The 27,619-nt window shown below is 38.6% G+C and overlaps 3 protein-coding genes across 3 annotated transcripts; 2 read left to right on the top strand and 1 right to left on the bottom strand.

The window, feature by feature from the left end:
• The first annotated feature begins 237 nt into the window (after positions 1 to 237).
• On the top strand, positions 238 to 14,382 carry lck (LCK proto-oncogene, Src family tyrosine kinase). Its single transcript, XM_053335457.1, has 13 exons — positions 238 to 396; positions 2,355 to 2,467; positions 3,030 to 3,090; positions 4,257 to 4,347; positions 5,947 to 6,045; positions 6,188 to 6,291; positions 7,207 to 7,356; positions 7,454 to 7,606; positions 8,792 to 8,975; positions 11,212 to 11,284; positions 12,942 to 13,095; positions 13,397 to 13,528; positions 13,685 to 14,382. The coding sequence occupies exons 2-13, from the start codon at positions 2,360 to 2,362 to the stop codon at positions 13,879 to 13,881; spliced, it is 1,506 nt and encodes a 501-aa protein (XP_053191432.1). The 5' UTR covers positions 238 to 396; positions 2,355 to 2,359; the 3' UTR covers positions 13,882 to 14,382.
• A 738-nt stretch (positions 14,383 to 15,120) lies between these two features.
• LOC128375361 (histone deacetylase 1) lies at positions 15,121 to 20,862 on the top strand. The gene is made up of 14 exons (XM_053335696.1): positions 15,121 to 15,234; positions 15,968 to 16,080; positions 16,161 to 16,278; positions 16,395 to 16,469; positions 16,614 to 16,752; positions 16,893 to 17,034; positions 17,120 to 17,212; positions 17,306 to 17,414; positions 17,509 to 17,649; positions 18,634 to 18,742; positions 18,868 to 18,998; positions 19,139 to 19,309; positions 19,707 to 19,758; positions 19,851 to 20,862. The coding sequence occupies exons 1-14, from the start codon at positions 15,183 to 15,185 to the stop codon at positions 19,876 to 19,878; spliced, it is 1,473 nt and encodes a 490-aa protein (XP_053191671.1). The 5' UTR covers positions 15,121 to 15,182; the 3' UTR covers positions 19,879 to 20,862.
• A 310-nt stretch (positions 20,863 to 21,172) lies between these two features.
• On the bottom strand, positions 21,173 to 26,033 carry tmem54a (transmembrane protein 54a). The gene is made up of 6 exons (XM_053336024.1): positions 25,921 to 26,033; positions 24,436 to 24,632; positions 24,164 to 24,223; positions 23,545 to 23,739; positions 23,309 to 23,446; positions 21,173 to 21,313 (listed from the first exon to the last, which is right to left on the bottom strand). Exons 1-6 carry the CDS (start codon positions 25,931 to 25,933, stop codon positions 21,173 to 21,175), a joined length of 744 nt encoding a protein of 247 aa, XP_053191999.1. The 5' UTR covers positions 25,934 to 26,033.
• Between the last annotated feature and the right edge of the window lie 1,586 nt (positions 26,034 to 27,619).

The raw sequence follows: 27,619 nt of genomic DNA, 5'->3' as shown, positions 1-27,619 counted from the left end.
ACTTTGGGGAAAGGTGCTGTCCTGACCCCTTTACCATGGAGCCTAACGTGCCCCCTTGCTCACACACAGCTGCACAGTGAGCACCTGTTAGAAGCATGCAGAGCAACCCTCAACCTTTCAACGACAGGAAACTCTCTGGGTTGCTCACCTCTGAAGTGTTTTATGTGTGTCTGTCTCTGTGTGTGTGTGTATAGAAGCGCATCAGCATTATGAGTTAGTCATAATATGCGAGGCAGATGATGACATCCTCACCTACAAGCTCCATTGGTGAAAAACTCACTTGTTGTTGAATATCTGCTTTTTCAGACTAATATCTATTTAATGAACAAGATCTCTATGGCGGGACCTGAAATCTGATAATTTTGGATACTTGAAGAGATTTCATATTTCAAGAAGGTGAGTATCAAACTTGTGATCAGCATTACGAAGATTTATCACATAGAGAAAGAAAATGGTTGTGACGAAGATAGAGTCAAAGAAAATGATGAATCATTTCCTTGTTGTTAATATATGTATTAGAGCAAATAGTCTGCATTAAATAAACTACATTAATTAACTGATTACTATGGCAGTTGATTTGATTTCTAACTTTTTTATAAACTACATTGCATTTCGACGGTTGACTTTCAGAGAACAGAAACCACACCCAGAAGAAATGCTACCTTGGTTTTAACACATTGCTGATTTTCTCTTTGCAATACAATATTATTCAACACATATTAACTTAGTGGCTGTCTCAAAGCCACTGCTGATAAAAATCTTTATTACAAAGCCATTAGGACCACATAAGAACTTTGCAGTGTTTTCTTACTGTATTAAATGCGTACTGTATCTTAATAATGGAGCTGATAAGTTTCTTATTAAAGTCAAATATAAACCCACAGGCATTTATGTGTTTGTAAAATAATAAAGTAATACTTGTCACATAAACTGTTCACTACGAGAGAGATAAAGTGGATAATGGCAATTAAATATGAAGAACAAATACAAATTTGAACGTGGAAGTTGCTGAAAATGTACATACTAAGCTAGGGGGTTTTCTACACTGAGATTTCTTTGTCGTGTTTTCAGTTTTTAAATGATATATTCTATTCTGTCAGTTTCTTTCCTTTACTAACAATGTCAGTGAATAAATCTAAATGTCCTTTTGGGCATTAACACAGACCATACTTACTGTCCATACACCCATAATTCTTTGCAAACAATAACAGTATTTGTTTGGAAAGCCTTCAGCTGCAGATCATAAAAAGAAGAGGGTAGCCCCTCAATGGAAAATGCTGACTTTGTTTGTGTGACTCCCTGAGTGCTGGCCAGTAAGCATAGGAGTGCTGATAATTTAAAAAAAAAGAAAGAATGGAAAAAAAAACTCCTGCCCCTCCTGTGATTCGTTCCTTGGGGTCTCAGTACAGTGGTGGGTTGTTACTGCCGGGTCAGGTTTTTCCAGATTCTTCTCACGGCTTTGAGCCTTTTGGGACAGACGGCTGCTGCGATTAGCCCACTGACCCTATTTCGTGACTGGTCCCATTGGAGCCAAGTGAGCTTGAGAAATCCAGTTCGTACAGTCCACCAGTATAAGACACAATGCAGAGCATGTGCAGGCACCGGATTTTAAAAGATTAGTATTTGTACAGTTTCGTAAAACCTACTGATCAGGCCTGAATTAGAGTATTTAACGGCCTGTTATTTGGAGAGCTGAAAGTGGTGGTTACACTTTAGTTTGTCATAATTCTCACATGGGATTTTGCGATTTTATTCGACTGTTGTGTGCGTGTTCATGCAGTGTCGAAAGATATTTTACAGGTTCCTAGTTTCGAGTCTGATTCACCACTGAACATCCATTTTGAGGCGAGGCCTTCAGTCACAACCGATCAAAGCAATTTTCGGAGAACTCCAGAACCATTTTCTGTCCTCTGTTAATAGCCAGAAATTTGAAATTGATTACTCTGTTTGATGTCTTTGATAAATACTAAAGTTCAAAACAGCAGGAGGAAGCACTGCATGGTTCTGATGGCTCATATGACAGATTCTGATAAGTGGGGCAAATGAAAATACAAAAAACTAAATCCAGGAAGTCTTGCTTTATATTTGTCCTTAAATTGTGGAATTGTGGAAACTGTGGAAAAAAAACACTAAGACATTCTTTCCTCAGGTCAAATAAGCTCATGAATCTATTCTTCAAGCATTAGCAATTAAGCAGACCAACATGTATCGATCCCACATCTTCATCAGGGCCTAAAACACTTTATCAAACAGGCTTAGAAAATACCATCAGTTTTACCATTAAATAACAACAAATCATTCTTTGAGCATTTTGATTATGTTGAAGATAATAACTTTAAATCTTTACATTGCAGAAAAAATGGGATGTAACTGCAGCTCAGATTATACAGACGACGAATGGATCGAGAACTTGGATGAAATCTGTGAACACTGTAACTGTCCCATACCTCCCCAGTCATGTAATCCAGTGAGTGTCTATGTGCATTTTTGCATTTTTTTATTTATACATACAGGTGCATCTGTTCTTGGGGTCTCTAAAGGTGTATTTCAGTGTATCAGTCAGTGCGTATGAGTTTGACATGAATGGGCCTTGGTTGTTTATGTGGTTACTTGTGGCTGACCACTGGAAGGACATGCAAATAACAGTAAAAATGTGTGAACTCTGCATGAACTCTCATCATTCTTTTTATGTTGTGTGCCTTACGTAACCTTTTTTATTATGTTACCTTTTTTAAATGATGGAGAAGTACAATGTCATACAAAAAAGTTTTATAACTGCGAAGGAAGTTGCCTTTTGTGTGTATAATCAAATGGGGGTATAATTATTCCCTCAATGTTGGTTGTTTCCTCTCTTTGACTTAGATGGCCCATTAGATTAGAATTAGAGGAGAAAACCACCTGTGTGAATCACAGACATTTTGTCTGGGAAACCAAAACTGCTCACATTGCACCTACAAGATCTGTGTAATAAAGTAAAATTGTTCTTCGGAAAGCTGAACCTAAAACAGAGTCTTATTTTCTCTCACCAGTACACAGAGCAGCTGATTCCTTACCCATCACAGCATTCACCACCTACATCTCCTCTACCAGGTAACAAGATAAAGCGTATTTTTACTGTTTGCGGTGTTTAAGTCTACAAGTGCGTGTGTGTAATATGATAAGTCGAAGCCAAAGTGAAGTCCTTTTTAATTATATAATCTAAAGTCCCGCATCACAAATTTGCCTCAGACAGCACCCTCAATTCAGATGAGGTAACCTCGATAATAAAAACCCTTTAATGGAAAAAAGAGTAAAACCTCAGTATTAGAGCCAGAGGAGGGATCCCTCTTCCAGCATGGAATATGTAGAGTAGATGTTGGTAGACAGAGGTAGCAATAATACAATTCTAATATGAGCCAGAGATTGGTATTAAGTGTGTTAAATTAACAAGATCCATTCAGCATAAAAGTGTTATTGAACACAGAAGTAAATAATATAGTATGTACTATTATTAAAATGTATCTTTTTGTTTAAAGAGTTTATTCTGTTCCTGTTCTGTATCTGGCATACACTAAATCAGTCTAAACTATTTTTATCATTTTATTTCATATCATGCACATACATTTTCCACTTTCCTTGCTAAATTTCTTTGCTACATTTTCCATTTCCTTTGTTGCCTACACAGTAATGAGAAAGGTGTGTCTGAAATGTTGGCTGTCACTATAAGCCGAAATTACTCAGTGATTATCAATAACAGGACGCAAATATTGTTTTGCAGTGCTGAAAAGGGCATTGGTTAATCATTGGGTATAAAAAGCAATTGACTACTTTTAGCTAAATTTAACTTTTTTGTCTTATTATATGTCATTTATTTATTGACTTCTGACTCATGAGAATAAGTATTAAAGGCACGTGTTGCTTCTGGGTCTCATATCGTCTTCATTTGGAACAACACACAAAAAGAATTAAAGGCACTCAAAATATTTTTTTTCTTCACATTAAGAGAAACCTTTCATGGTGTAATTGCAAATTTATGATTGCCATGCAAGAGAAATTGAGAATAATTTTTTATTGGGTTCAGATTCTGTACGCTTCGCAAAATTTCACAAAGTACAGCGGGGACAGGAAAGAATGCCCACTCTCTCCTTTTCTATTCATAATTGCGACGGCTGTTCGTCACAATATCATCGATCTTCTAGCATGAAACATGAGCCCAGTTGTAAAAGAAAGTGTTCATGAATTTCAACTAATTAAAACACACAATATTCCTCTTGCAGACAACCTTGTGGTGGCCATATACAGCTATGAACCCCACCATGATGGCGACCTGGGCTTTGAGAAGGGAGACAAACTCAAGATCATCAACAAGTAAGCTGCTGATGTTAGAGAGCATCCTTTAGTAAAAAGAATTATGATTAAATGCTCCAAACAATAATTTAATCACAATCAACTCATCACCACGACAACTAAAACTTGAGTAGGACCTCCAAGTATGAAGCAAGGTTACCTATTCATTCTTACCAGTTATATTAACTCTCGTACGGCTTAGATAAGACATTGAATATCTTTGCAACCTGTGTAGTCTCTTCAGCCTAGAGGTCTCAGACACATATTTTGTGTTCAAATCAGGTTCGTTTCCGACTGGGGGCTTTTTACTACTTGTCAATTTCTCTCGCTCTCTCCCCATGTTTCCTGTCAGTCTCTAGTTGTGACAATTGAATAAGGGTGAAATTTTTTAAAAAACAACCGAAAAACAACACAAAACAAAAAAACACAGCCTTGTGATTACATATCAGGGTAGAAAGAGGAAACCTATATTACTGTCAATGCAGGGGGATGTACAAACCTGTACCTTTAGTTAGCTATAAGATACTTGGCCAATGAGCTATTGCGTTATAAATAATATCAGGGCACCAAGGTCATATTCTCTGCAATATTTATGAAAATTTGAAGGGGTTTTTGATGGCATAAAGGAGTTTAAATTCTATAATATCACACTTATCAAACATTATGGGTTTTGTAAGGTGGATTCCAAAATTTTATGACTAAATATGACAGTTTTGGGGCAAAAAAGCCTGAAAATATTACTAGATCAGAGTCGAATATTCTCCACCATAATTACATAGGCCTACTTGGCACCATGATGAAATACAGGGAGGTTGACTTTACAGAAAATATTCACAGAATACTCAAAATTTCGCAGAATTTGGTTGTTAGTTTGAAAAAAAACAAATTCTCACACGGGTAGGTTTGTGTTGGTTGGCCTAACCAAGGTCAGAATACCCCTTCAAATATTCATAAATATTGCAGAGAATATCTCGGCAATATTTATGAAAATTTGAAGGGGTTTTTGATGGCATAAAGGAGTTTAAATTCTATAATAACACACTTATCAAAAATTATGGGTTTTCTAAGGTGGATTCCAAAATTTTATGACTAAATATGACAGTTTTGGCACAAAAAACCCTGAAAATATAACTAGATCAGAATCGAATATTCTCCACCATAATTACATAGACCTACTTGGCACTATGATGAAATACAGGGAGGTTGACTTTACAGAAAATATTCACAGAATACTCTTACTACTTACTTAGTTTGAAAAAAAACTTCTCACTTGGGTAGGTTTGTGTTGGTTGGCCTAATGTACTTGTGAAATCTGACTATGACACTGTTGTGATATTTGATTTTTTTCAAAGTTTCAAACTGATTAAGATCGAAAAGTCAGCAGTAATCTCTTTAAGTTCAAGTAGCTGTTATCTGAAACAAGATGCATACCCTCCTAGTGAGTGTGATGCGGTTCATTTGACTTAGTAATCATTTTCATAGCAAAGAACTAGTTGTCTGTATGGGGGCTAATTGAAACTGCTTTCGGAAGCCATACCCACTCATCCCAGAAAAGCTTTAGACTGCTGTGACACATCGCAGACACGTGAACTCACTCATAACTTCTGTTTTCACTGCCAGGGAGGATCCAGAGTGGTATTTGGCAGAGTCCCTCATCACAGGCCAGAGGGGCTACATCCCATACAACTTTGTTGCAATGAACACAGTGGAGACTGAACCGTATGTCATACAGGAAATATACTGCTCACAACGCCATATCACTCAACCTCAACAGCATCTCATATATTGCATGCCGTGTCCCTGAAAGAAGGGAAGTGGTTAGCTCAGAATGTGAAGTTTATATTGTGTGTTTGTGCTGTAGGTGGTTTTTTAAGAACATTTCTAGAAATGATGCCATGAGGCTCCTCCTTGCTCCTGGGAATACGCAGGGCTCCTTCCTGATTCGAGAGAGTGAGACAACCCCAGGTGAACTGATCTTTTTGTCATCATAGCATTTTGACTCACAACGTGTAAACCTAATCAAAGTTTCTGTTTCCTAAGGGGTTTTCTCATCTGAAACTGTGACTAGTTGGAATATGACCTTTCTTTATGTTACATTTACTTAAAGGCATCATACAGCATTTTTAAACATTCATATACTTGTAATGCATGGGTGTAATTACCACATAAGTAAGTGGGATCGTGCTCATAATTACTGGTAACTTCTGTATTGTTCTGTTTTGTTATTACTGGTAGTGTTTCTAAAATAAGACCCCTTTCCCAAAAACTGCATTCCTGTTTCCCACCAATCTTCATCTGTTTGATTTATACTAATCCCACAAGACATGTGTAATAAATCAGTGTTTTTATCCACTCTAGCAATGTGGCTCTAGGGATGGCAATTTTATCCGGTCATCTGGTTATGTCAGTCAGTCCATCCAGACTAAATATCTCAACTATTGGATTGATTGTCATTCATTTTGAGGCAGATAACCTTTGGCAGTCCCCTATTTTTTCCTTTAATGCATCATGAGCTTGATATTTATGGATTTGAGTGAAATGTCAAAATTTTACTTTGTCCAATACTACATAGGAGCAAATATCTGCAAAATTTAAGACATTTCTAATGTCAACTTTACTTTGTGTTTAGTGCTAATTAGCAATTGTGACTAACACACTCAACTAAGATGGTAAACATAAGTCAAATAAGTCTGCTAAACACACTTATTTGTTTTGTAAAGCACAATCTGAAGCAGCTGCAACTTTTTGTAGTCTAACAGATATAAATGATCATTTTAATGTTAATTTAGTGGTGGTAAAATGCTACATGTATTTCTCTTTTGCATATATTTAAATTGTAGAAAAAAGAAGATAGTTCATTACGCTTCTTTTTTGTTCCAGGGTCGTACTCCTTATCCATCAGGGAACTGGACCACAACACTGGTGAAGTAGTCAAGCACTACAGGATCCGCAACTTGGACAGTGGTGGCTTCTACATCACAGCCAAGATATCCTTTAACTCCCTGAAGGAGCTTGTCCAGCATCATTCACGTGCGTAGAGTCTCACCTTGACGGATTAATTGAGAAGTTTGCTGAGGTGTCTACATCTGTGACGGCGCTTTTAACCTTGTCTCTTTCTGTCATCCAGGTGAGGCAGATGGTTTGTGCACAAAGCTGGTGAAGCCGTGTCAGTCGAGGACACCGCAGAAACCATGGTGGCAGGATGAGTGGGAGATTCCCCGTGAGTCCCTGAAACTGGAGCGCAGGCTTGGAGCAGGCCAGTTTGGAGAAGTCTGGATGGGTGAGTGATGGAAAAGAAGACATATGGAAGAGTGTGAAAAACAGTTGGTTGGGGTTTTAAATATTAAGAAAAAAACATGCATGCATGCATAGTGTTGATGTCTTTAACAAGCTGATTGAGTTCCCTTTTTCTTACAGAGGAGTTATTGCGCAGTGTAGTTAGATACAACAATGCACATGCAACAGTCAGTTGCTCAATCTGGTTGTGGGCTTGACTCTGTGAGACTCTAGCCAGGGTTTTTCTGCAGTGTGTGCTGAAGCATTTCCATAATACAGTCTTAATTGTAGGCTTGTTTGAGCGGGTTGACTGGAGAATAATGTGAGCTATTAACCCTGTTACGCAATACCAACCAAACTACATAAATCAACCTCATAAATCAACCTTTCCAATGAACTTATGGATTGGAAGATTTGTTTGCATGAATATCATTATTGCAACTGTATTTTTTTGAGTCTAACAAAAAGCCATAATGTTTTGCTCAAAGAAGGGTATCAGTTGAAGTAATCAGTGCCACAACCCCATCATTATTCAATTGGAGGGGTATTTTATTTCTATTTTCCATCCTAATTTGCCAGGACAAATCTACATCCCAAACTAACCACCATATAAGAGCAAAACACTGCCAATCATGGAACTTGAACCTCATTTCACAGACCCTGTCTATCTACAATATCCTCTTGCATGTAGTCTGAGCATCATGTTTGTTTCTCTAACCACATCCAAACATGTCATCATCTCTTTGACGTCTGTGGGAGTGACTGTCATTGGCTGTGAAATGTTTACTCATGGTAGTTAATAGAAAATATGCGGTAAACAACCTTTAATAGCAATGGAGATTTCCCTCAGAGATAAAAGAGGTGGAGGAATGCTTTGAATAGCAAATATAATTGGTTCCCAGTATTGCTATGCTTCATGCATGGTGTGAGTTACTCTTAAAACCGGTCGGCCGTGGGTTTGGTTGAGATAATATACTGACATGATTGTTAGTGTACCAGAGATGGAATGATATCCTGTTTGTGTGATTGTTATGTTTAATTGTTAGTTTGGCATAATTCATTTGATCACAATTCATAAAATAACTTCTGTGCTTATTCTGCATGTGTATTTTACATTAAACTGTGTGTTTCATTCATGAGTGCTGGACTATTTTGAGTAATGAAAAAATGTTTAAACAACTATTTTCAGGTGTCTACAATAATGACAGGAAGGTGGCAATAAAGAATCTGAAAATAGGGACGATGTCGGTGGAAGCTTTCCTGGCAGAGGCCAACATGATGAAGAACTTGCAGCATGCTCGTCTCGTCCGCCTCTTCGCTGTGGTTACCCAGGAACCGATCTACATTGTCACAGAGTACATGGAAAATGGTAGGTAGAAACATGTATCACAGCCTGTGGCATTTTACTAATATTTTAGTAACGCTAACCATGAATTATCACTGAAAGCATCAAAAGAAAAGGAAAACCTAGTCCCGGGGTATTTCCATCCAATGAATGCTCATTCAAAGATAAATTGAAAAGAAATCCCTCTGTAATCATACTGGCTCCTTTCGTTTTAGTTTAGTCAACTGAAATATGTCTAAGCCTGTCTGAAATGATGGCTTCCTTAATCTTCCGCCCCTTTACCCTGAACACCAAAGATGGTGTCATCAGAGTAAACTCTGTGCCAAGAGCAAACATCAAGAAACTCACTACCGTGTCATGGACGTTCAGGATCAAACATGTTGATCTGTTATCAGTCGGTGGGGGCCAGAGAACATGCTTGAACAAAGGACTGGGCTGCACCATGTGTTTCACCCTTTTTATGAGTCACAGTGTTTTCGTATGCTCCACTTCAGTGACTCCGTTGAATTAGCTGAAGACCTTTTGATCACACAACCACAGGTGCCCCCTCGTTTATTTGTGTTTGATACATGACATGATATGAGAGGCACATTACCGTAACTATAAAGCGTATTCAGCATTTGTAATTGTGAAATGCATGCAACTGCAAGTCATGAGCCTCACCTCTCAAAGCATACTGCTTTGCTGAAGTGGCCTGGCCTCTGATAGGCTATTTTCAGCTTCTCCTCATGACCCTACTGTATTCGCTGCTCTGCTGTAAAATATTTCAAAGCAAACATGAACTTTCACTTGCTTTCCTGACAGGTCTCTGATATTTACTTGCCAAGGGGAAGTCCCTCTTGGCCAGTCTGAGAAAAGCGGGTGTTAAAGTTGGAGATGGTGATTCACCAGGTTATTGTTCACCGAGACCCCTGATGAAATCTGGCTCTTTTCCAGAGTCTGTGTCCACAGACACAAACACACTTAGAGGCACATGCATAAGACACATGCGCTCAAATGTTGGCAAACCATACGGTTGTGGCAGTAAACAAACATTGCTGTGACAATGGCAGTTTGTTCAGCATCTTGTCACTGGATGTTCCTCTTTTTCCCCTCCCTCCTTACATAACAAACTACATGTGAAATGACTGCGAATATAAAATGGGGTCATGGTAACAGCTGCAAACAACTTTCCATATTGCAAGCGCCATGCCTAGTAAATGTTTATTTGTGTATTACACTAAAATGCTATATGAAAGTGATCCTGTATTTATTTCAATTTAACCTCCAAAAGTCTTTGTGGCCTTCTTTGTGGGAACAATAACAAAAAGCAGAGAGAGATGTTGTCACAAACACAACAGCAGTGTTACAGCTGAATTGAATGGAGTGCCTTTGTATAGTCTTCTATGAGTGGCCTGTAAACCACCAGCAGTGGCTTTACATGAGGCTGTCTCTTTGTCTGGGATCCACGTGTGGACAGGAAACAATTGCTGCCTCTGTTGTCAAGAAAACGGATGGCTCGGAGTTCCCGTCTTTTCAATTTGTCCCTTTTTTGTGTTTTTATTATCAAAGACAACAAAAATGGAAAATAACAGGCGTGTCATCATAGTTTCCCTTGGTGACCTTGACAAAGAGCACTCATTTGGCTCTCAGACTTCAAAAGCAGCCTTCCGGACTGAAGCAGAGAGGAGCAAATGTCTCCTCTTTCCTGGCACAGTCATTCCTCTTAAAGTATTTCCTTTGGTTTGACTCGGTTGGCTAGCGTGCAGGGGTATTGTTTGGTCTTAATCAAACTCCTCAAAGTCTCAGGAACTGCTGTGTGTTGTCAGAAACTATGTATCAACTTGACTGATGCTCAGTGTGCTTCCTCACACTGTTATGTTCCCTGATTTGTGCTGCTATTCTGGTCAATCTCTGTCTATTTATGCCTGTGGGGAATGATGGTGTGTTTGACCAAGGACAATGGCATTAGTCTTCTGAACAAAGCATGATTTCACCTTTTTCCATTTAATATGACCTGTCATTGTTGCTTAAACTTCTCATGGATACAATACAATAAAAAATAAAATACTTTGAGTTTTGCTTTGCAAATGTAAAGTGCTTTATAAGTTAAATGAATTCTTCTTCTTCTTATTATTATTATTATTATCTGTAATATTGTGCTTGTAGTTATAGCAACTGTATCTATTTGCAGCAATATGATGCTGGAGTTCACATGACTTGTGAGATAAGTTAATAGAAATGTTTCTTTAAAGATGTAACTTGAACGTCATGTTTACAGGTAGTCTGGTGGATTACCTAAAAACAACGGAGGGGAGCAGTTTGCCCATGAACACACTGATCGACATGGCAGCTCAGGTAAGACATCTCTGCTTACTCTGCTTATCTCTAGGCTCATTTTACTCACCAGATTCCTTTTACATTTATTCTTTCACTTCCTACTCTCTCTGCATGATCCTCAGAGACAGGAAACAGGCCACTCTTGTAGTCAGGCTTACACTGAACACTAATCTTGTAATAAAAAAAGACCTGTGTGTGTGTGTATTGTGATGAATGTAGGTCTAGACACTGTGACACAAATAAAACTGTTACTACCAAACACCATTAAAAGGGGGCAAAAACCTAGATTTTTTTTTTTCACCACACCAGATTTTGAATTATTTCACAATGTTGCCAACTCAGCTATACCATCAAAACCTGGAGGCAGAACCTGAAACTTACTGTATGATGCAGATTTTCCACTTAGTTTCTCTGAATTGGTCCCGATGTCTTTCATCAACATTATGTAAAATGCTCTGTCACTCCCCTGCAAAATAGATGTCCACTGTTTGCAGTTATCATTATTAAAGTTATTCATGTTGTGAATGTTTTTAACTTTGAACATACAGTGAAACTGAACATAACATGGGTGCAAGAAAAAACGCATTTGTAATTATCCCATGTCTAATTCTTGAAATGTTTAAATGTTGAAATGTCACATCTTTAGTTAAAGTACTTACATACATGTATTGTGGGTGTGGGAATGGAAAACACAACCACAGGAAGAAAGACTGATATTTTGAAGTCTAACAAAAAAAAAAGTGTCTTCATTCAGGGTGTAGGCATATTCTCCGAAGCCTTAGAGCCTGGTGTAGAGAGGTAGAGTTTGTATAGAGCTTTGTGGTGAATATATCTTACACAAAGATGACTCCAAACCCATCTTCATGCACTGACAACATTTGTGGTAAAAGCTCTGAGCAAGTAACTCTAACTGTCATGTATTGAACCGTAAAATTCAAGTGATTAATGACTGTGCTCCTGCCACTGTATTGCACACTTTTTTTGCCTTCTTATGCCTTAAACTTACTGAAATGAATGTTAGCTATTTAGATTCCTGATATATTGTAAACTAAATAATATTTTTAAGTATGGGAGTGATATGGCAATCACATGAATGGAAAAGAGAGAAAAGAGGCCTTCAGTGTCCTGAATGGAAGTCATGACGATGGTTGAAGTGTATGAAATACAAAGACATGCGTACATGTCAGGTTTCTGACAAGACCCCCAGGGCGAATGTCACCTATGTGATAGATTCTTAAGTTTGAAAGATGCCCCTCTGATCCAGCACAGAGAGAATACTTATAGTGGTCATTACATTAGGTGTAGTTTCACTTTTCTTTTGAGGTATGCCCATGTGTAAATTACTCATGCAATGTTTGAATTACGAAGAAATGCATTCCCTAGAGTAATCTGCCAGTCTGTGGTGAGGCAAAGGCAGGACCGCAGCTTTCAGTATCAGGAAGTAGAGCTGCTGTTGAGCAGGCACAGCTGTGTACCTGGGTGGAGTACGTGGGTGGAGAACAGAGGTAAAGGGTATAAGGAACTGACCTGGGGAAGTGGTCAACTCCCTGGTCTGGGAGAATATGTCTGCTCATCTGTCCAACACACACAAACATTACACAATACTGAAACATGCACAGGGTCCTCACCTCTGCTTGAGAACACACAGACTCTGATGCTCTGCTGTCCCCTGCAGGTGGCAGACGGCATGGCTTTCATTGAGCAGAAAAATTACATTCACCGGGATCTGAGAGCTGCCAATATTCTGGTATCTCATGAACTCATCTGTAAGATTGCTGACTTCGGACTCGCCAGACTCATCGAGGACAATGAATACACAGCCAGAGAGGGTAACAAAACCTTGCAGAGAATTAAGATCTATCACTTTTTTCATTCTTTTAAGGCCTTTAAAACCTTTTTATCAGGCAAAAATAATGTCTTATAGAATAAGTTTTGTTTTATTTTGTAGTTTTTGTTAGAGTGCATTTAAAATTTTTGTGTGATTCATTTTAAAGGGAATCACACAAAGTGGAAGCGTGCTGAAATAGTTCCACTTCCTATATTTGAATCTAATATGCACAAACATTTCTGTGCAGTAGCTCCACCAAGTGTTGAGTGTTTTAGAAACAAATTTTCCTCTTTTCTTCATAGGTGCAAAGTTCCCCATCAAGTGGACCGCCCCAGAGGCTATTAACTATGGCACCTTTTCCATAAAGTCTGATGTGTGGTCATTTGGGATCCTCCTGACGGAAATAGTGACATATGGGCGCATACCTTACCCTGGTAATTACTCATTTGCTTATCATCATATCACACAATCAGAGCTGTACTTAGAGTACCAGCCCATCACAAAATAATTTCATAATATCACCACATTATAAGTGTAGTATGATTTATAATTGCAGAAAACATCATATTCAATGTCTTCTCTTTTTTCAGGTATGTCCAACCCAGAGGTGATCCAGAACCTGGAGCGGGGCTACAGGATGCCAAAGCCAGAAAACTGTCCTGATGGGCTTTTTAATGTCATGGGTCTGTGCTGGAATGAAAACCCAGATGACAGGCCTACCTTCGAGTACCTGAGGAGCGTCCTGGATGATTTCTTCACTGCTACAGAGAGACAGTACCAGGAATAGCCCTGATGGCGCAGAAAGACATTTACAGTACATATATTCAAACTAAAGGCACGACCTGTGAAGGTGGATGCAGGATTTTGTTTTGTTTTTTGAAGAGTACATGCTTTTATATCAAGAGCATACTAACTGAGACCCCACCTCCCCCCACTTTGCTTCTGCATCAAACTTGTTCTAAAGCAGCCACTTAGATATGATACAATCACATGTGGAACTATGAACCTCAACCTGATGTCACAGTATCAGCTGGATTACTGCAGAGCCAACAGCAGAGAGGAGAGTGATCACCGTGCTGCTTTGAAAAGTGTAACTGGGAGCTGTCTGATATAGCTAATTAACCAGCTGCTCTCCTGGTGCTCATTATTAAGATGTAAATATCTTCTGAATGCTTCAACTGTGTTTTATGGCTGCAGTTAAGTAAATGTTTTCATAATATTTTCCTTAACAATAAAATGCTTTGTATGTATTTTGTATTGCTCTTACAATAAATCCAGGTAAAAGTTACACCCACATAAAGTGAACAACTATTATCCAGATTATTCTTGGTGATATGTTTTCATAATAAACAAAACTAAGTTTTATTTGGACAATGGCTATGCACTTTTGAGTGTGTCTGTGAATGGGTGAATGAGAGTTGGATAAAAGTGCTGTTTAAATACAGTCTATTAAGATGTGGGCTGGTGGCAACATATTCTACAGATATAGGCTACCCAAAATTTATGACAGCAACTCAAAATATATATTTCACATCATCCCAGAGTCCTTCACTGATTGAGCAGCAGTGGTGAAAATGAAAAGTTACAAATACTTTAACAAATACTTAACAAATACTATTTTAAATGCTAACACTTTTAGTGTTAAAGCTATGAACTTGTGGGGTAAAAGATGCTTAATTGGGTTATAATTAGGCATTGCTAGAATATATACATATACTTTTTTATGGTAACAGTCTTATAAGACCTGTATAGCTATATGGTCTATGGTCTGAGATAGATAGATAGATAGATAGATAGATAGATAGATAGATAGATAGATAGATAGATAGATAGATAGATAGATAGAAAAAATAACACAAAGAAAAAGACCAATATAAGTAATAAGATCTTTATATACAGTCGATGGTGGTGTATATAAAGATCTGTATACCGTCCATGTATAGTCTATAGGTCAGACTGTAACACTATCGCCCCCTGTTGACGCGCGCTAAAACTACATTGAATTGTTGGTACGTAAAATAAACTATCCGCCTCTTGTCGCTGTTGTCTCTTGTGGTGAGCGGTGAAAGCCAGTCAAGAAGGACTAAAATGGCGCTTACTTCTCAAGGAACAAAGAAAAAAGTTTGCTACTACTATGATGGTGAGTACTTCGTGTGCCTGTGCTTTTGGGCAGCGGACGCACAAATCGACGAAATCCGCCACCTCGGAGCCAACAAAGGCTGCCGTTTATTTCCCCTCCTCGCTAACCTGGCACGTTAGCTAACGTTAGCTAGCTTGAGTCGCAGGCGGCTCTCATCATCTCAGTCTGAGTGCATACAGGGTTAAAATGCCTTTATAGTGTTTGCACAGTTTTCCTAAACGCCTATGTTGCTTTTACGATAATATTGCAGGCGTTTGTTCAGCTGATATGAGTACTTAAGAGAAATCGGTTATCGTCCCCAGCGTGCGAGCTAACAATGGGGATATGAGCAGCTACTACATTGTCACCCCAATTAACACGCAGCTAATATTAAAATGGCTCATCTAGCTGCCTAGCTGTGAAATACAAGAGGGGGAAGCGTGTATTGATTATGTGGTCGACATTAAACGCTGTTTATAGCAAAGTGCCACTCTGTAACTGAAGCTGAGTAGTTTCTATAGTTTAATGGAGGCGATTTAATGCTAAACATGTCTGAGAGAGAGGTCTGCCTGCAGGGTTATGCCTGACATGCATGTAATTGTTTAATTTCCTGACTCTTCCTCACTTAATGCATGCACAGACATATAATGCTTTTTACGTTTGTTTGTTTTTTTTCTTCAGTTTTTCCACATTAAAATAAACATCATTGTGTGTTTTTTCAAATTTGCCTTCTATTTCTTTGCTCTCATTCCAGGTGATGTTGGAAATTATTACTATGGTCAAGGCCATCCCATGAAACCCCACCGAATCCGCATGACGCACAACTTGTTGCTCAACTATGGCCTATACAGAAAGATGGAGATATATGTATGTTCAGTTAGGTAGTCAAAGCACTACACTTTAGTAGGTTTTTGCTGTGTGAAACTAATTTTGCCCCTCCATTTCAGCGTCCACACAAAGCCAGCGGAGAGGAGATGACCAAGTATCACAGTGATGATTACATTAAGTTCCTGCGTTCCATCCGGCCAGACAACATGTCAGAGTACAGCAAACAGATGCAGAGATGTAAGTTTAGTGTAGTTGGAGAGGTGGACTGTATAGATGAATTTTTGCATTATTTTTGTATATCTTGCTTAGATGGATATCAATAGTACCATTAATTCTCTGCCACTTCTTTGCAGTTAATGTGGGGGAGGATTGTCCGGTGTTTGATGGTTTATTCGAGTTCTGCCAGCTCTCAGGAGGGGGCTCCGTTGGTAAGTTATCTCTTTTTAAATACTGCTCAGACACACATGCTGTGTTGGACAGTAATCATGCCGTCATAGCCCCAGTAATCTGTTAAGTTCAGCATTAAGCAGGCTGTTAATTCTTGCCCCTCTCCCTCTTTCTCTGCGCTCCAGCTGGTGCGGTGAAGTTGAACAAACAGCAGACAGACATAGCCATTAACTGGGCTGGAGGTCTGCATCACGCCAAGAAGTCTGAGGCCTCTGGGTTTTGCTATGTCAACGACATCGTATTGGCTATTCTGGAGTTACTGAAGTGAGTACAAAAGTCCTGTACAGCAGCTCAAGTGTTTTGAGTGAGTGGATGGTGCTCAAGGCGGTGGATCAAATGTTGTAAATTCATAGTTTTGGAATATTTTAAAGTAGCAGGATTTTAATGGTTTATTCCCCTTCCAGATACCACCAGAGAGTTCTGTACATTGATATCGACATCCATCATGGAGATGGTGTGGAGGAGGCCTTCTACACCACCGACCGTGTCATGACAGTTTCCTTCCACAAGTATGGAGAGTACTTTCCCGGCACTGGTGACCTGAGGGTAAGGTTGTTACAAATACAGCAGACATAGTCATAGTTGTGATGTAGTGAATTAACACATTTGTCTTTTGTCTCTTTTTTCGCAGGATATTGGAGCTGGGAAGGGTAAATACTATGCTGTGAATTACCCACTGAGGGATGGGATTGACGATGAGTCATATGAAGCCATATTCAAGCCTGTGAGTTAATATAGACTCGTAATGTTTTTGGTAGTTGAGATCTCTCTTGATGTACAGAAGTGTTCTGATGAGTGGATGTTGTTGTCTGTGTAGATCATGGCCAAAGTGATGGAGATGTACCAGCCCAGTGCAGTGGTTCTGCAGTGTGGTGCTGATTCCCTGTCCGGAGATAGACTTGGCTGCTTTAACCTCACCATTAAAGGTAAGTGAAATTAAACATTTCACTACTCACAATGCTGCAAGCTACAGGACTTTCCTCTAAACTCTCAATCATTTCCCCCATGCTGTATATTCAGGCCATGCCAAGTGTGTGGAGTACATGAAAAGCTTCAACCTGCCACTACTAATGTTGGGTGGAGGAGGCTACACCATCCGCAATGTGGCGCGCTGCTGGACATATGAGACTGCTGTAGCTCTTGATACCTCAATCCCCAATGGTGAGTCTTCAGTTGACAGTGAATCTGTGCTATGGGGCTGTTGGGATATCGAAATGCTACAGAGACATTAGAGCCAGCAGTAAATGACTAAAGAGCTGTACAGATCATAAAAAGGTTGCACCGTGGAGATAAGTTACAACATAACTCTAAACTTAATATTTACACACATGCCTCTAGGATAGATGTAAATCATAAAATGTCACAGAACTCAATTATGCCAAAACAGTTGTTCTGCTTCACAATTTCTTGATATGATATCTCATATTCAATCCAGTTTACTACAATGTGCTACAAACTCAAATGGCCAGTTTGGCAGTTGCAGAAAATCTGTTCAGCTGTTGTCTCAACCAGCCAGCGTCTCCGACAGCATCGCTGCAATTTTACAAATAGGTGTCAATTGGATAAAATGACCACACATAATTGGGAGTCTACATGGTTACTTTCTCATCTTAAAATGTATGAAAACGTAATAAAGTGACGTTAACAGTCCTGCAGCGCAAGTTTCAACAGCATTCAGCCTGACTCCACCATTACTGCCAGCGACGGTGCAAACTGACGTACAAACTGGTATTACAAGACAGTACAGGCTGGACTGGAGCTAGCTGGTTAGCATGCTAACTTCAATAGATATCTCTGCAACACAATACATACAGGTCTTTGATTATAATGTCAAAACTGTTATTTTTTCACATTGTGTTGATCGTTTTAGTTAATTTTGGAATGTTTTAAACTAAAATTCAGGTCAAATCTTACACTTTTTTAATATGAGGATTTGCAAAGTAGTAATAGCAGGTTTTTTAGAAAACTGATTAAGTAGTAAGCAACAGTTTGAGCAACAGTTTGAATCTGCAATTAGAGATATTAGTTTTTCAGCAGGTAGAAATAGAGAAAAAAGACTTAGTAGTCCCATACAAACAGTGAAATGATTTTATATTCATTAACTAATAATAAAAATGTAAGTCAATCATGTTTACTCCTCTCTAGAGCTCCCATACAATGACTACTTTGAGTACTTTGGACCAGACTTCAAGCTGCACATCAGCCCCTCCAACATGACCAACCAGAACACCAATGACTACCTGGAGAAGATTAAGTAAGTCCACTTAACCGCCATTCAGAAAAATGAATAGCACAGTATTCCCCATTGAATATTTGTGATAACGTAGTTGGAGTAGCTTTTAGCAGCAGTGTATGTTTAACCTGTTCTTTGTCCCTCAGGCAGCGTTTGTTTGAGAACTTGCGTATGCTGCCCCATGCTCCTGGAGTGCAGATGCAGGCCATCCCAGAGGACGCCGTACAGGAGGACAGTGGAGACGAGGAAGAGGACGACCCTAACAAACGCATCTCCAGTAAGAACCTCAGTCATAATCTTTACAATTACCGAAAGGTTTATATATTCACTTTTCTTCCAGACTGACATTGAAGTCTGTGTCATCTTGGAGTTAGTTCTAATACAGCATTGTCTCCTGTTTCCTCTGTAAATGTTTAGTCCGCGCTCATGACAAGAGGATAGCATGTGAGGAGGAGTTCTCTGACTCTGAGGATGAAGGCGAAGGAGGACGCAGAAACGCAGCCAGCTTCAAGAAAGCCAAGCGAGCCAAGACCGAAGGAGAGAAGGAAGGAGAAGAAAAGGAGAAGAAAGGTGAGGAGGAAAAGAAAGGTATCTATGCATTTTTTTTTTCTCATTCTCATCTCACCCTACACGTCATTCTGTAAACATCTATTTTGTTTGTAATTGTTTATGAATTAACATTTTATTTTAAAGGCAGCATGACTAGGATTTATCTGTAGCGGTTTATAAACACATCATTCAAAGTTTGCCCCTGTTTCCTGGCTCACCCTGCACACTTTATTGGCTGGGAGGGGGCCGCACACCCACTGCCCAAAAGCTGTCACCCAGTAATGTCCTGAACACAAAATAAGAACAAGAAAAATAGGCAGGGTCTCTGCAGATAAATATACCAGCACACACATTTATAGAGGGAAAATCCTGCTCATTCTGCCTTTAAATCAGGTTGTTATTATCATTGTTATGAATTTGTGTTTTTCTTTAATAGAAGTAAAAGAAGAAGAAAAGGTGCCGGAGGAGGAGAAAATGGACACCTCAAAGTGAGAAAACACTGCACACATTTATTGAAGATGTTGTCCAGGAAGTGGCTGATTTGAGATTTTTAATTAATTTCTTGTTTTGTGTCCTTTAGGCCAAAAGAGGAGTCCAAGACACCTTGAGGTCCTCAGCGCCCCATGATGCCAATGCAACTGATCAGAACAGATCTTAAAGCAGGTTTTTTCTTTTTTTTTTTTCTGTCTTTTTTTTAACGGATGAATCATCTTTCCACACTGCCGCTGTGGAAAGGACTCCTTTGTAATGAGGGATCCTACCTTTCAAAACAGGATGGGGATCTAACCATGTTTTTCTAGGACACCTTTACAATGTTACTGTTTATGGACTGAAGTCAGATCGAGTGTTTTTGAGTATTGTTTTTGTATTCTTTCTCATCTTTGTCCTAAACCTTTTTATGCTATGACACAATTCTGTAAAAAATGGCTTAGTACTTGTATGTTTTTTATATATCTGATGGATTTAATTTATTTAAATCATAGATATTTTGGCTACTCCGTTTTACGTCTTTCAGCCCCACTTTTGTCCTGTGCCTTTTTGAATATGTAGTCGAAGCATGTTTGTACAATAGATCCTTTTCTGTAATACATTTGTATCACTGGTCTTGCCTGCTAAGGTCACCAAGAAAGGTTAAGAGGGTTGTGTACACCTGAATACTTCTTAAATGGCACAGTGTGAGTAAATTACAGTCTTATATTTTAGCTTATAATTTAGTATGTGTATTTTATTGACATCTTTGGCAAATTGCTCCAACATTTGCCTCACAGTATTGAAACTGTTGAGTCTTGTCAAACAATGGCAGATGTCTGGTTTAGATTCCTCTGAAATTTGGACTTGAATGTTTAGAAATGGAAGACGAGTCAAACGACAGAGTTAATTTGTTGTATATATATTTGTATTCTGCAAATGAGGAAAAGTGTTCCACAAAAAGTGTCATTTAAATCTGACAGACCCGGGTGTGTGTTGACCACACTTTCAACACCAATAAAAATTAAATTTCCATAAAATATCATGTAGCTTTGTTCTGTAAAAGTTTGTTTTTCTAAGTAAAATGATTATTAAAAAGTGATGTCTGAATAAATGATTCACAACTCAAATGAAAACAATGTATTTTTGAAGTTAAGATACATGTGCCAGCATTAAGACAATATCAGTACACGCAAAATCGGATTATTTCCAGTCAAACCAAGAGAAAAAAAAACAAGAATCAGGAACATAATACTCCTTTTGATATAAAAGGAAATAAAATGCCATTATTGTTGCTGACTAGAGTCCCAAAAAATGTCATCATTAGACATTCACAGTGTAACAGACACACTCAATGCAACAACTTCACAGATGATGCTGCATTTTCCCAGTTGAGCCCGGCAGTCTGAAACCTATGCATTAGGTTTAGCTGCTTCAGAGCCAGTCACTCTGCTGCTCCACTGGAGTGTCACCGTCCAGCAGTTCATCCCGCTCTGCAGGCTCGGCCTCAATATCAGTCTCTTGATCTTGTCGTGGAGGCGGCGTTTCGATTTGAACAGCTCTCTGAATACGCACCTGAAATATTCATGAAATGTAGTTTGATTAAAGAAAAGCTGACTCAGGATGACAAATGCCTTACATGACCGTTCCAATTAGTATCCGGCTTTTGTTATTTTCTTTTTAATCCAGATGACTACACACCTGCAGTCTCAATGACAAAAGTACAAAACTTGCAAAAATATCCAATAAAATGAGTGATGAGGTTTAGCTGGTTATTCATAGAAACAGCAGTATCATGGAGAACTTAAGACTTATGATATCTTAACGGTTACACTTGGAGAAACCTGTCAACTGTAGCCAATAAGCATACAATTCTTGATTCTGGGGCTGTTTTATTCAATTATACTCTAGAGCAGTTATGACAAGAGAAGAAATGTAAACTTTTAAATTATAGACTTCACTGTCTCGTGTCTCGAGGACTCGTGTCATACCTGCCAACACTTTTACAATGTGTTTACAATAGTGTTGAGTTTTACATGTAATAAGACATACCATCTTAACATGTTGAAGGACCATGAAGCTGCCTGGTAATACATGATTCACACACAAGAACATTTGAAATCTGATGTGTATATTTTAAAGATGAGGGGTTGCTAAATGCCATGATGGTGAATCTACTGAGCCACTGAATATGATGTGTGCTTTTTCAGTTTGTTTAAATTTCACCTTCAAGACCAAACTGTGTTCTCATGTATTGTGATATCCTGAGTTGAAGGATACGGTTACCACGCTGCCCTGTTCAAGTCTGCTTTAGTCAGCAGGTTCAGATCATTGGCTTCAATTTAGTGGCTGTATTAACTTCAATGTCACAGTGCTATTTATTCTATTATGAAGCCAGGTCAGTTTACTGTTCAAAGTTTATGGCTGCTTTGTTATTACTGGAATGATAACTAGTATGACCAGTGATGGGAATAACGGCGTTATAAATAAACTGCGTTACTTTTTTCAGTAACCAGTAATTAAATTAATTACTGTTTCCCCCGTTACAACGCCGTTAACGTTACTGCAAAAAAAAAAAAAAAATACAAAGTGACTGAGCACGTGTGTGTTTATGTGACTATCAATGCAGCGCGTGTGGGAGCAAAGTGTCCTGATAGCTCTGTGTTGCTTCTTATTAGACCAGTCTCACTCACCCCCCTCACTGCACCTTTTTATTTATTTATCCATTTCCAGTACAATTTTTCATTGTTATATTAAGAGAAGTTTATATTGTTATTGCTTTTTGAGGAATAAAATGCAATCTGCACATCTGCTACATGTACAATTTTATTATTTACTCCTTTATAGTACATTTCTTAAGCATTATTTTAATTTTGAACGTGTTTTGGGCCAGTTATTGTTGATTGGGGCAGCCAAGTAGTTTGACATATTTGAACAATTTTTTAAAAAGTAAAGTTTACTTTTCCTGGTAATTAATTTATTACTTTGACATTGATGTAACTCAGTTACTAACTCAATTACTTTTTGGGAGAAGTAATGAATAACTATATTTAATTACTTTTTCAAAGTAACGTGCCCAACACTGTGTATGACACAGTAAATGAACATAACTATAACCTATATTGGTTCAATAGTTTGTTAGTTTTTTAAAGACATTCATTTATAAACTTTTCTAAGCAGTACAGGATGTCATTCTGAGTAACTATCAGTCAGGCTGGAAAATCCTGATTTCTCATGTAAAATTCTGCTCCTCTTTAGCAAACCCAGGGTACAATACAGTATTAGTGATAAGTGATTTTTCAGAATAGTTAACATTTTTTTGTTTTAAAAAGTTTAGAAACAGTTTCAACTTCACGTTTCTGCTTTGGAGAACTACCACTGCCTCATTTACATCAAAAAACATTTTTCTTATTCAAAAAAGAACGCAACTGACAAATGATTTACTGACTTCATTTTAACTATATGTGACACAGTAAGGTGACACAACATATCATGTTACACTAAAGCATCACACATTGCCAGTGTTAAACAATGCAGGCCTGCTAACAGTAAAGCCAGTGAGCAGCTTACCCTCTTAGCCTGGATCGGCCTCCTCCTGCATGGACAGAGGTAGAGGAACGAGGTACAGGCAGCAAAGGAGCGGAAGGAAAACACCATTTCCACCACAGACATAAAGATGAGTGGCACCCACAGAATGATTGTGGTCCCCTGTTTGATGAAAATACATCTGATCACTCAAACACAACTTTTTTTTGTCAGTGTCAAAACTGCTACAAGAGGAATAGGCCTCTTTATACTGTACTTACGTATATTCGGGTGGGGTCAAAGGGGCATTCATAAGTGATACTGGAAGAACCAACGTTAGGCTTGGAAAACCTGCAGTGTGTTAGCAGGCTCCGTCCTTTATGCACAATTGCTGTCACCATGGAAACGGACAAGCCCAAAGTGGAGGCAACTGCCAAGAGACCTGCCAGGAAGCTGAAGACCAATAGGACCCACTGCTGTAAGGACAACATGACAGAATAGGGTAAGTGTTAAACATAGATATAGTTGAGTGCTGAAGTGAAAACAGAAAAGTTTAAGCTAGTATGTGAAAGACATTGTCCTCATAACAGATAGTGTCTTTCTATATATCAAGTGGAGAAGAAATCACAGGTGAGTATACATTTCATGAGGAAGCACATCTTATTTAAATCTATGCTTGAATTCTACATTTGCATTTCCGTGTGTATTTCATCATTTAAAGTTATCTTCTGTATCTCCACACACACACACACACACACACACACACACACACACACACACACACACACACACACACACACACACACACACACACACACACACTCAATAGCAATGGGCAAGTTCTAACAGGAGCCGGCAAATGACACATTTGAGTGTCGAACAGAGGGAAACAGTTCTTACCAGAATCCTGTTTTTCTTGTTTTTGGACAGCACAATGGCCAATATTCCACCAATAATTCCCTGAGGAGCACAAGACACATGTTCAGTAAAAACACACATTGCTTTCATCACAGATTATGGAATATATCCACTGCACTGTGATCAGACATGCAGGAACAACCCAAGAAGAAGAAAAAGAATTCATACTCTTCCAATTTGGTGCCACCGAACAAACAGCAACTCTACTTCCTCATCATGTGTGATGGAATGCATCATCAGTGCATGCCACTTACCAACAAGCCTGCCACAATAGCAAGGACATTAGAGATGGCGTAAACCATGACGCGAGCCTCCTTGTGCGAGGTAACGTGTCTGAGCACAGCGCCGTGCACCAGCGCCCCAAGAAGAAAGTTGACATGGCCCACCAGCACCAGCCCCAAGCCCATCTTCATCAGGGCTTTGTTGTCCTTGAGGCTGGTGCAGCATACTCCTATAAGAAGTGGAAATATGTTATTTTGACATATCAGCTTTGGGTACTGTGACCTCTGCCAAAATCCACTACATAAAGAAGGAATTGTTGCATTGTGTGTTCTGTACGATAGCACATATTGTTAGGCTGAAGCAGGTGATTTATGGGCTTAGATTAAGGTAAATACCAGCTGTGTAAGCATCAGTATATGTAGACAGGAATCAACATGTTATACAAGATTAAATCAAAAAATATGCTTTTATGTTTACTAAATGTGATCTTAAATGTAGAGTTAACTGCTTCTGAGAGCTTGTCTGAGTTGCTTGCAGACTTGTTTGCAGTGTTGTGGTTTGAGCACTGCAAAAAAAAAAAAGTAGGCCAGCAGTTTACATCACCACAACAACACATGAGAATAAAAAGAGCTCACACAAATCTGCAAAATGGTGTGACTGTGGTGGAGATACAGAGGTCATTTCTGGGGATTTAAAAAAGTTAAAGTTTTCTTCCCTCTGAGGAAAGGTGAGAGGAACCCACCCATACAGGGCTATGTAAGCCCCCTCCCCCTACAACAAACAGGACAAAAGTTTGGGTGGGGTGTTCAAACAGTCATCACTACATTGATCTGGCCTGAGGGGTCAGATAGAGATATTTAACTACTACTAGTCTATTACATTCAGCCCTTCAGTTGGGTGCTGTGGAGCTGCTCAGTGTTTTGGTCATAATATTGTTAGTCTAATGTTTGCTGCCATTCAAGTTGTCACATATAGTCACTGTAAACCCTAACAAGAAAACACTATGACCTCATTTAATATGATTCACCAAGTCATGACATCTTTTTAGACTTGATACATAGCCTATTACTTTATGTTTTCTCATAGTTAAACAGCATCATTTCACAGGACTATAGCTTATGTATACATATTAATTACACCTATTTTCATTATGATTGCTAATGTCTGATACTTTTAAGTTTTCTTTATGGTTATTACAACGAAAGGTTAAATAGTCCAGTGGCTGCACGAAACCTATTATCAGCCTAACAAAAACTAAATATCTTTAAATGAAACTAGTTAACTAAATAGCCCATGATTAGATATATGACTCAGTTTGTTGGATAAGCTCCCAATTCATATAAAAAGTACAAAAACAGACATAAACACAACATTAAGCACATTATGAGCCGTAAACGTGACATATTTCCCCTCTGAGCTCCTTTCACAGTTGCGCAGACCACGCCTTAAAAACTTCCACACGCAACATGCCCACATTGTCTGAAAGCTGGCTCAAACACGTATAAAAGTACATTTACCTGTGTATCCCATGGTGGATTATCCGTCCTCTTGTACCATACTAATGCAAAAGTTGTATTAATGTCATTTCTGACAGGTTTTTGACACTGCTGTTGTCGGCTCCTTGTCTTCCTCCTCTGGCGCTGCTTACCTGGTTTTACACCGCCTACCTGCGCGGAGGCTCCACCCCACCTCATTCACCAGGTATGCACCTTCACTTTTCTAAATGTAGAAGTTACACAAGTTTTGTTGCTTGGTTATTATCTGATTACACGAGCTTCATGTGGCTTAAAGCTAGAGGTTAATATACACACATCCTTACTGATAGCTCACATTATGCTCAATATACTGTAATGACTGTTATGATGATGATAGTTGTTGCTTTGTAACACCATTACAGATATGTGCCCTCCTGTTTGGGATTTGTCCTCCTTCCCTTTTTCTCTTTCACTCTTGTTTACATTATTATTTGTTTATTTAAAATTTAAATATTCATAATATTCTTTTCTTTTCTTTAATAGGGGGAACATATTTTAAAATTGGAAGAAAATGTAGCTTGTGATATATGTAGGCCTACATATGTGACTGAATTCCCACATGAATGTAATTATTTACAAAGAAAGTTAACATTACAGTTTTATCTTTAAAGATTATGATACTAGCATGAAATCCTAAAATATCATAAAGTCACAATGCATTAGAAACAGTAGGCCTATAGGAATATTATAAAATTCATAGTTTTCATTATCCATGATTTTGATGTGTTATATTATTATTGAACATGGGAAAGACTGCAATACCATTTACCTAAAAGGAACAAAATAAATGGATTTAACACACACACACACACACACACACACACACACACACACACACACACAAAAATGATCTGGGGTTTCTGCTTTCAGAAATAACATGAACCAAAATCACAATATTGTAAGTAAGATTTTATTGTAACTGCTACATGCCTCATGCCTCACAGTAAGAATCACTGTGTGCACTGGTGTTAAAGAGTGAATGTGCTCAGAATCCCATCTTGAATGCAGCATTAGTGCATATCAGCCTCGTTAGCTCGATTACCAACACCTGTGCCTCCTTCCACTGCACCTTATCAATGACATACGGAGGCTGCCAGCAGCTAGAGTGGTTGGACCACTTTGAGTTTTGCAATGGGGACTGTAGAGATATTTCTGTGCCTTTTTGTTGGACATTTTATTCCTGTTCATTCAGTAATACAACAGGATGCTGCATTTCCACAAGCTTTTCCAGCTTTTCCAGGATTTTTTGGAAATGTCCTACACTTTCCATTTGAGCGAGATTTTGATTTCCCTCAATTTAAAACCATGTTCAGCTCCCGGCGAACCCCATTCCATGATTTTCACATGCTTGCTCCTCCAATGATGTCGGCTCCCAAAGTACAGGTTTCTTGTGATAAATCTCTGTTAACTTTGCTGGTTGATAAAAGATTCAATGGGGTCACACTGAAGGAAGAGGACATACAGCTGGGTGATGGCTGCAATAGCAACAAAGAACTACCAAACCAATTTGTCTTCACTTACAGCTTTGATAAATGTGGAACTACTCATACGGTAAGCTAACAAAATGATTGCATAGCTTTTTTTTATTTCTACAGCATTTTCTAAAGCCATCTTTTATCACAGATGCAGAATGGAATTGAGGTATACTCCAACTCTCTCCACCTAAACATCCAAAAACCAC

Source organism: Scomber japonicus, chromosome 16 (assembly GCF_027409825.1).
Source record: "Scomber japonicus isolate fScoJap1 chromosome 16, fScoJap1.pri, whole genome shotgun sequence".
Classification (NCBI taxonomy): Eukaryota; Metazoa; Chordata; class Actinopteri; order Scombriformes; family Scombridae; genus Scomber; species Scomber japonicus.
Note: the sequence above shows the minus strand (reverse complement) of the source record. Positions and strands in the feature narration are given on the sequence as shown.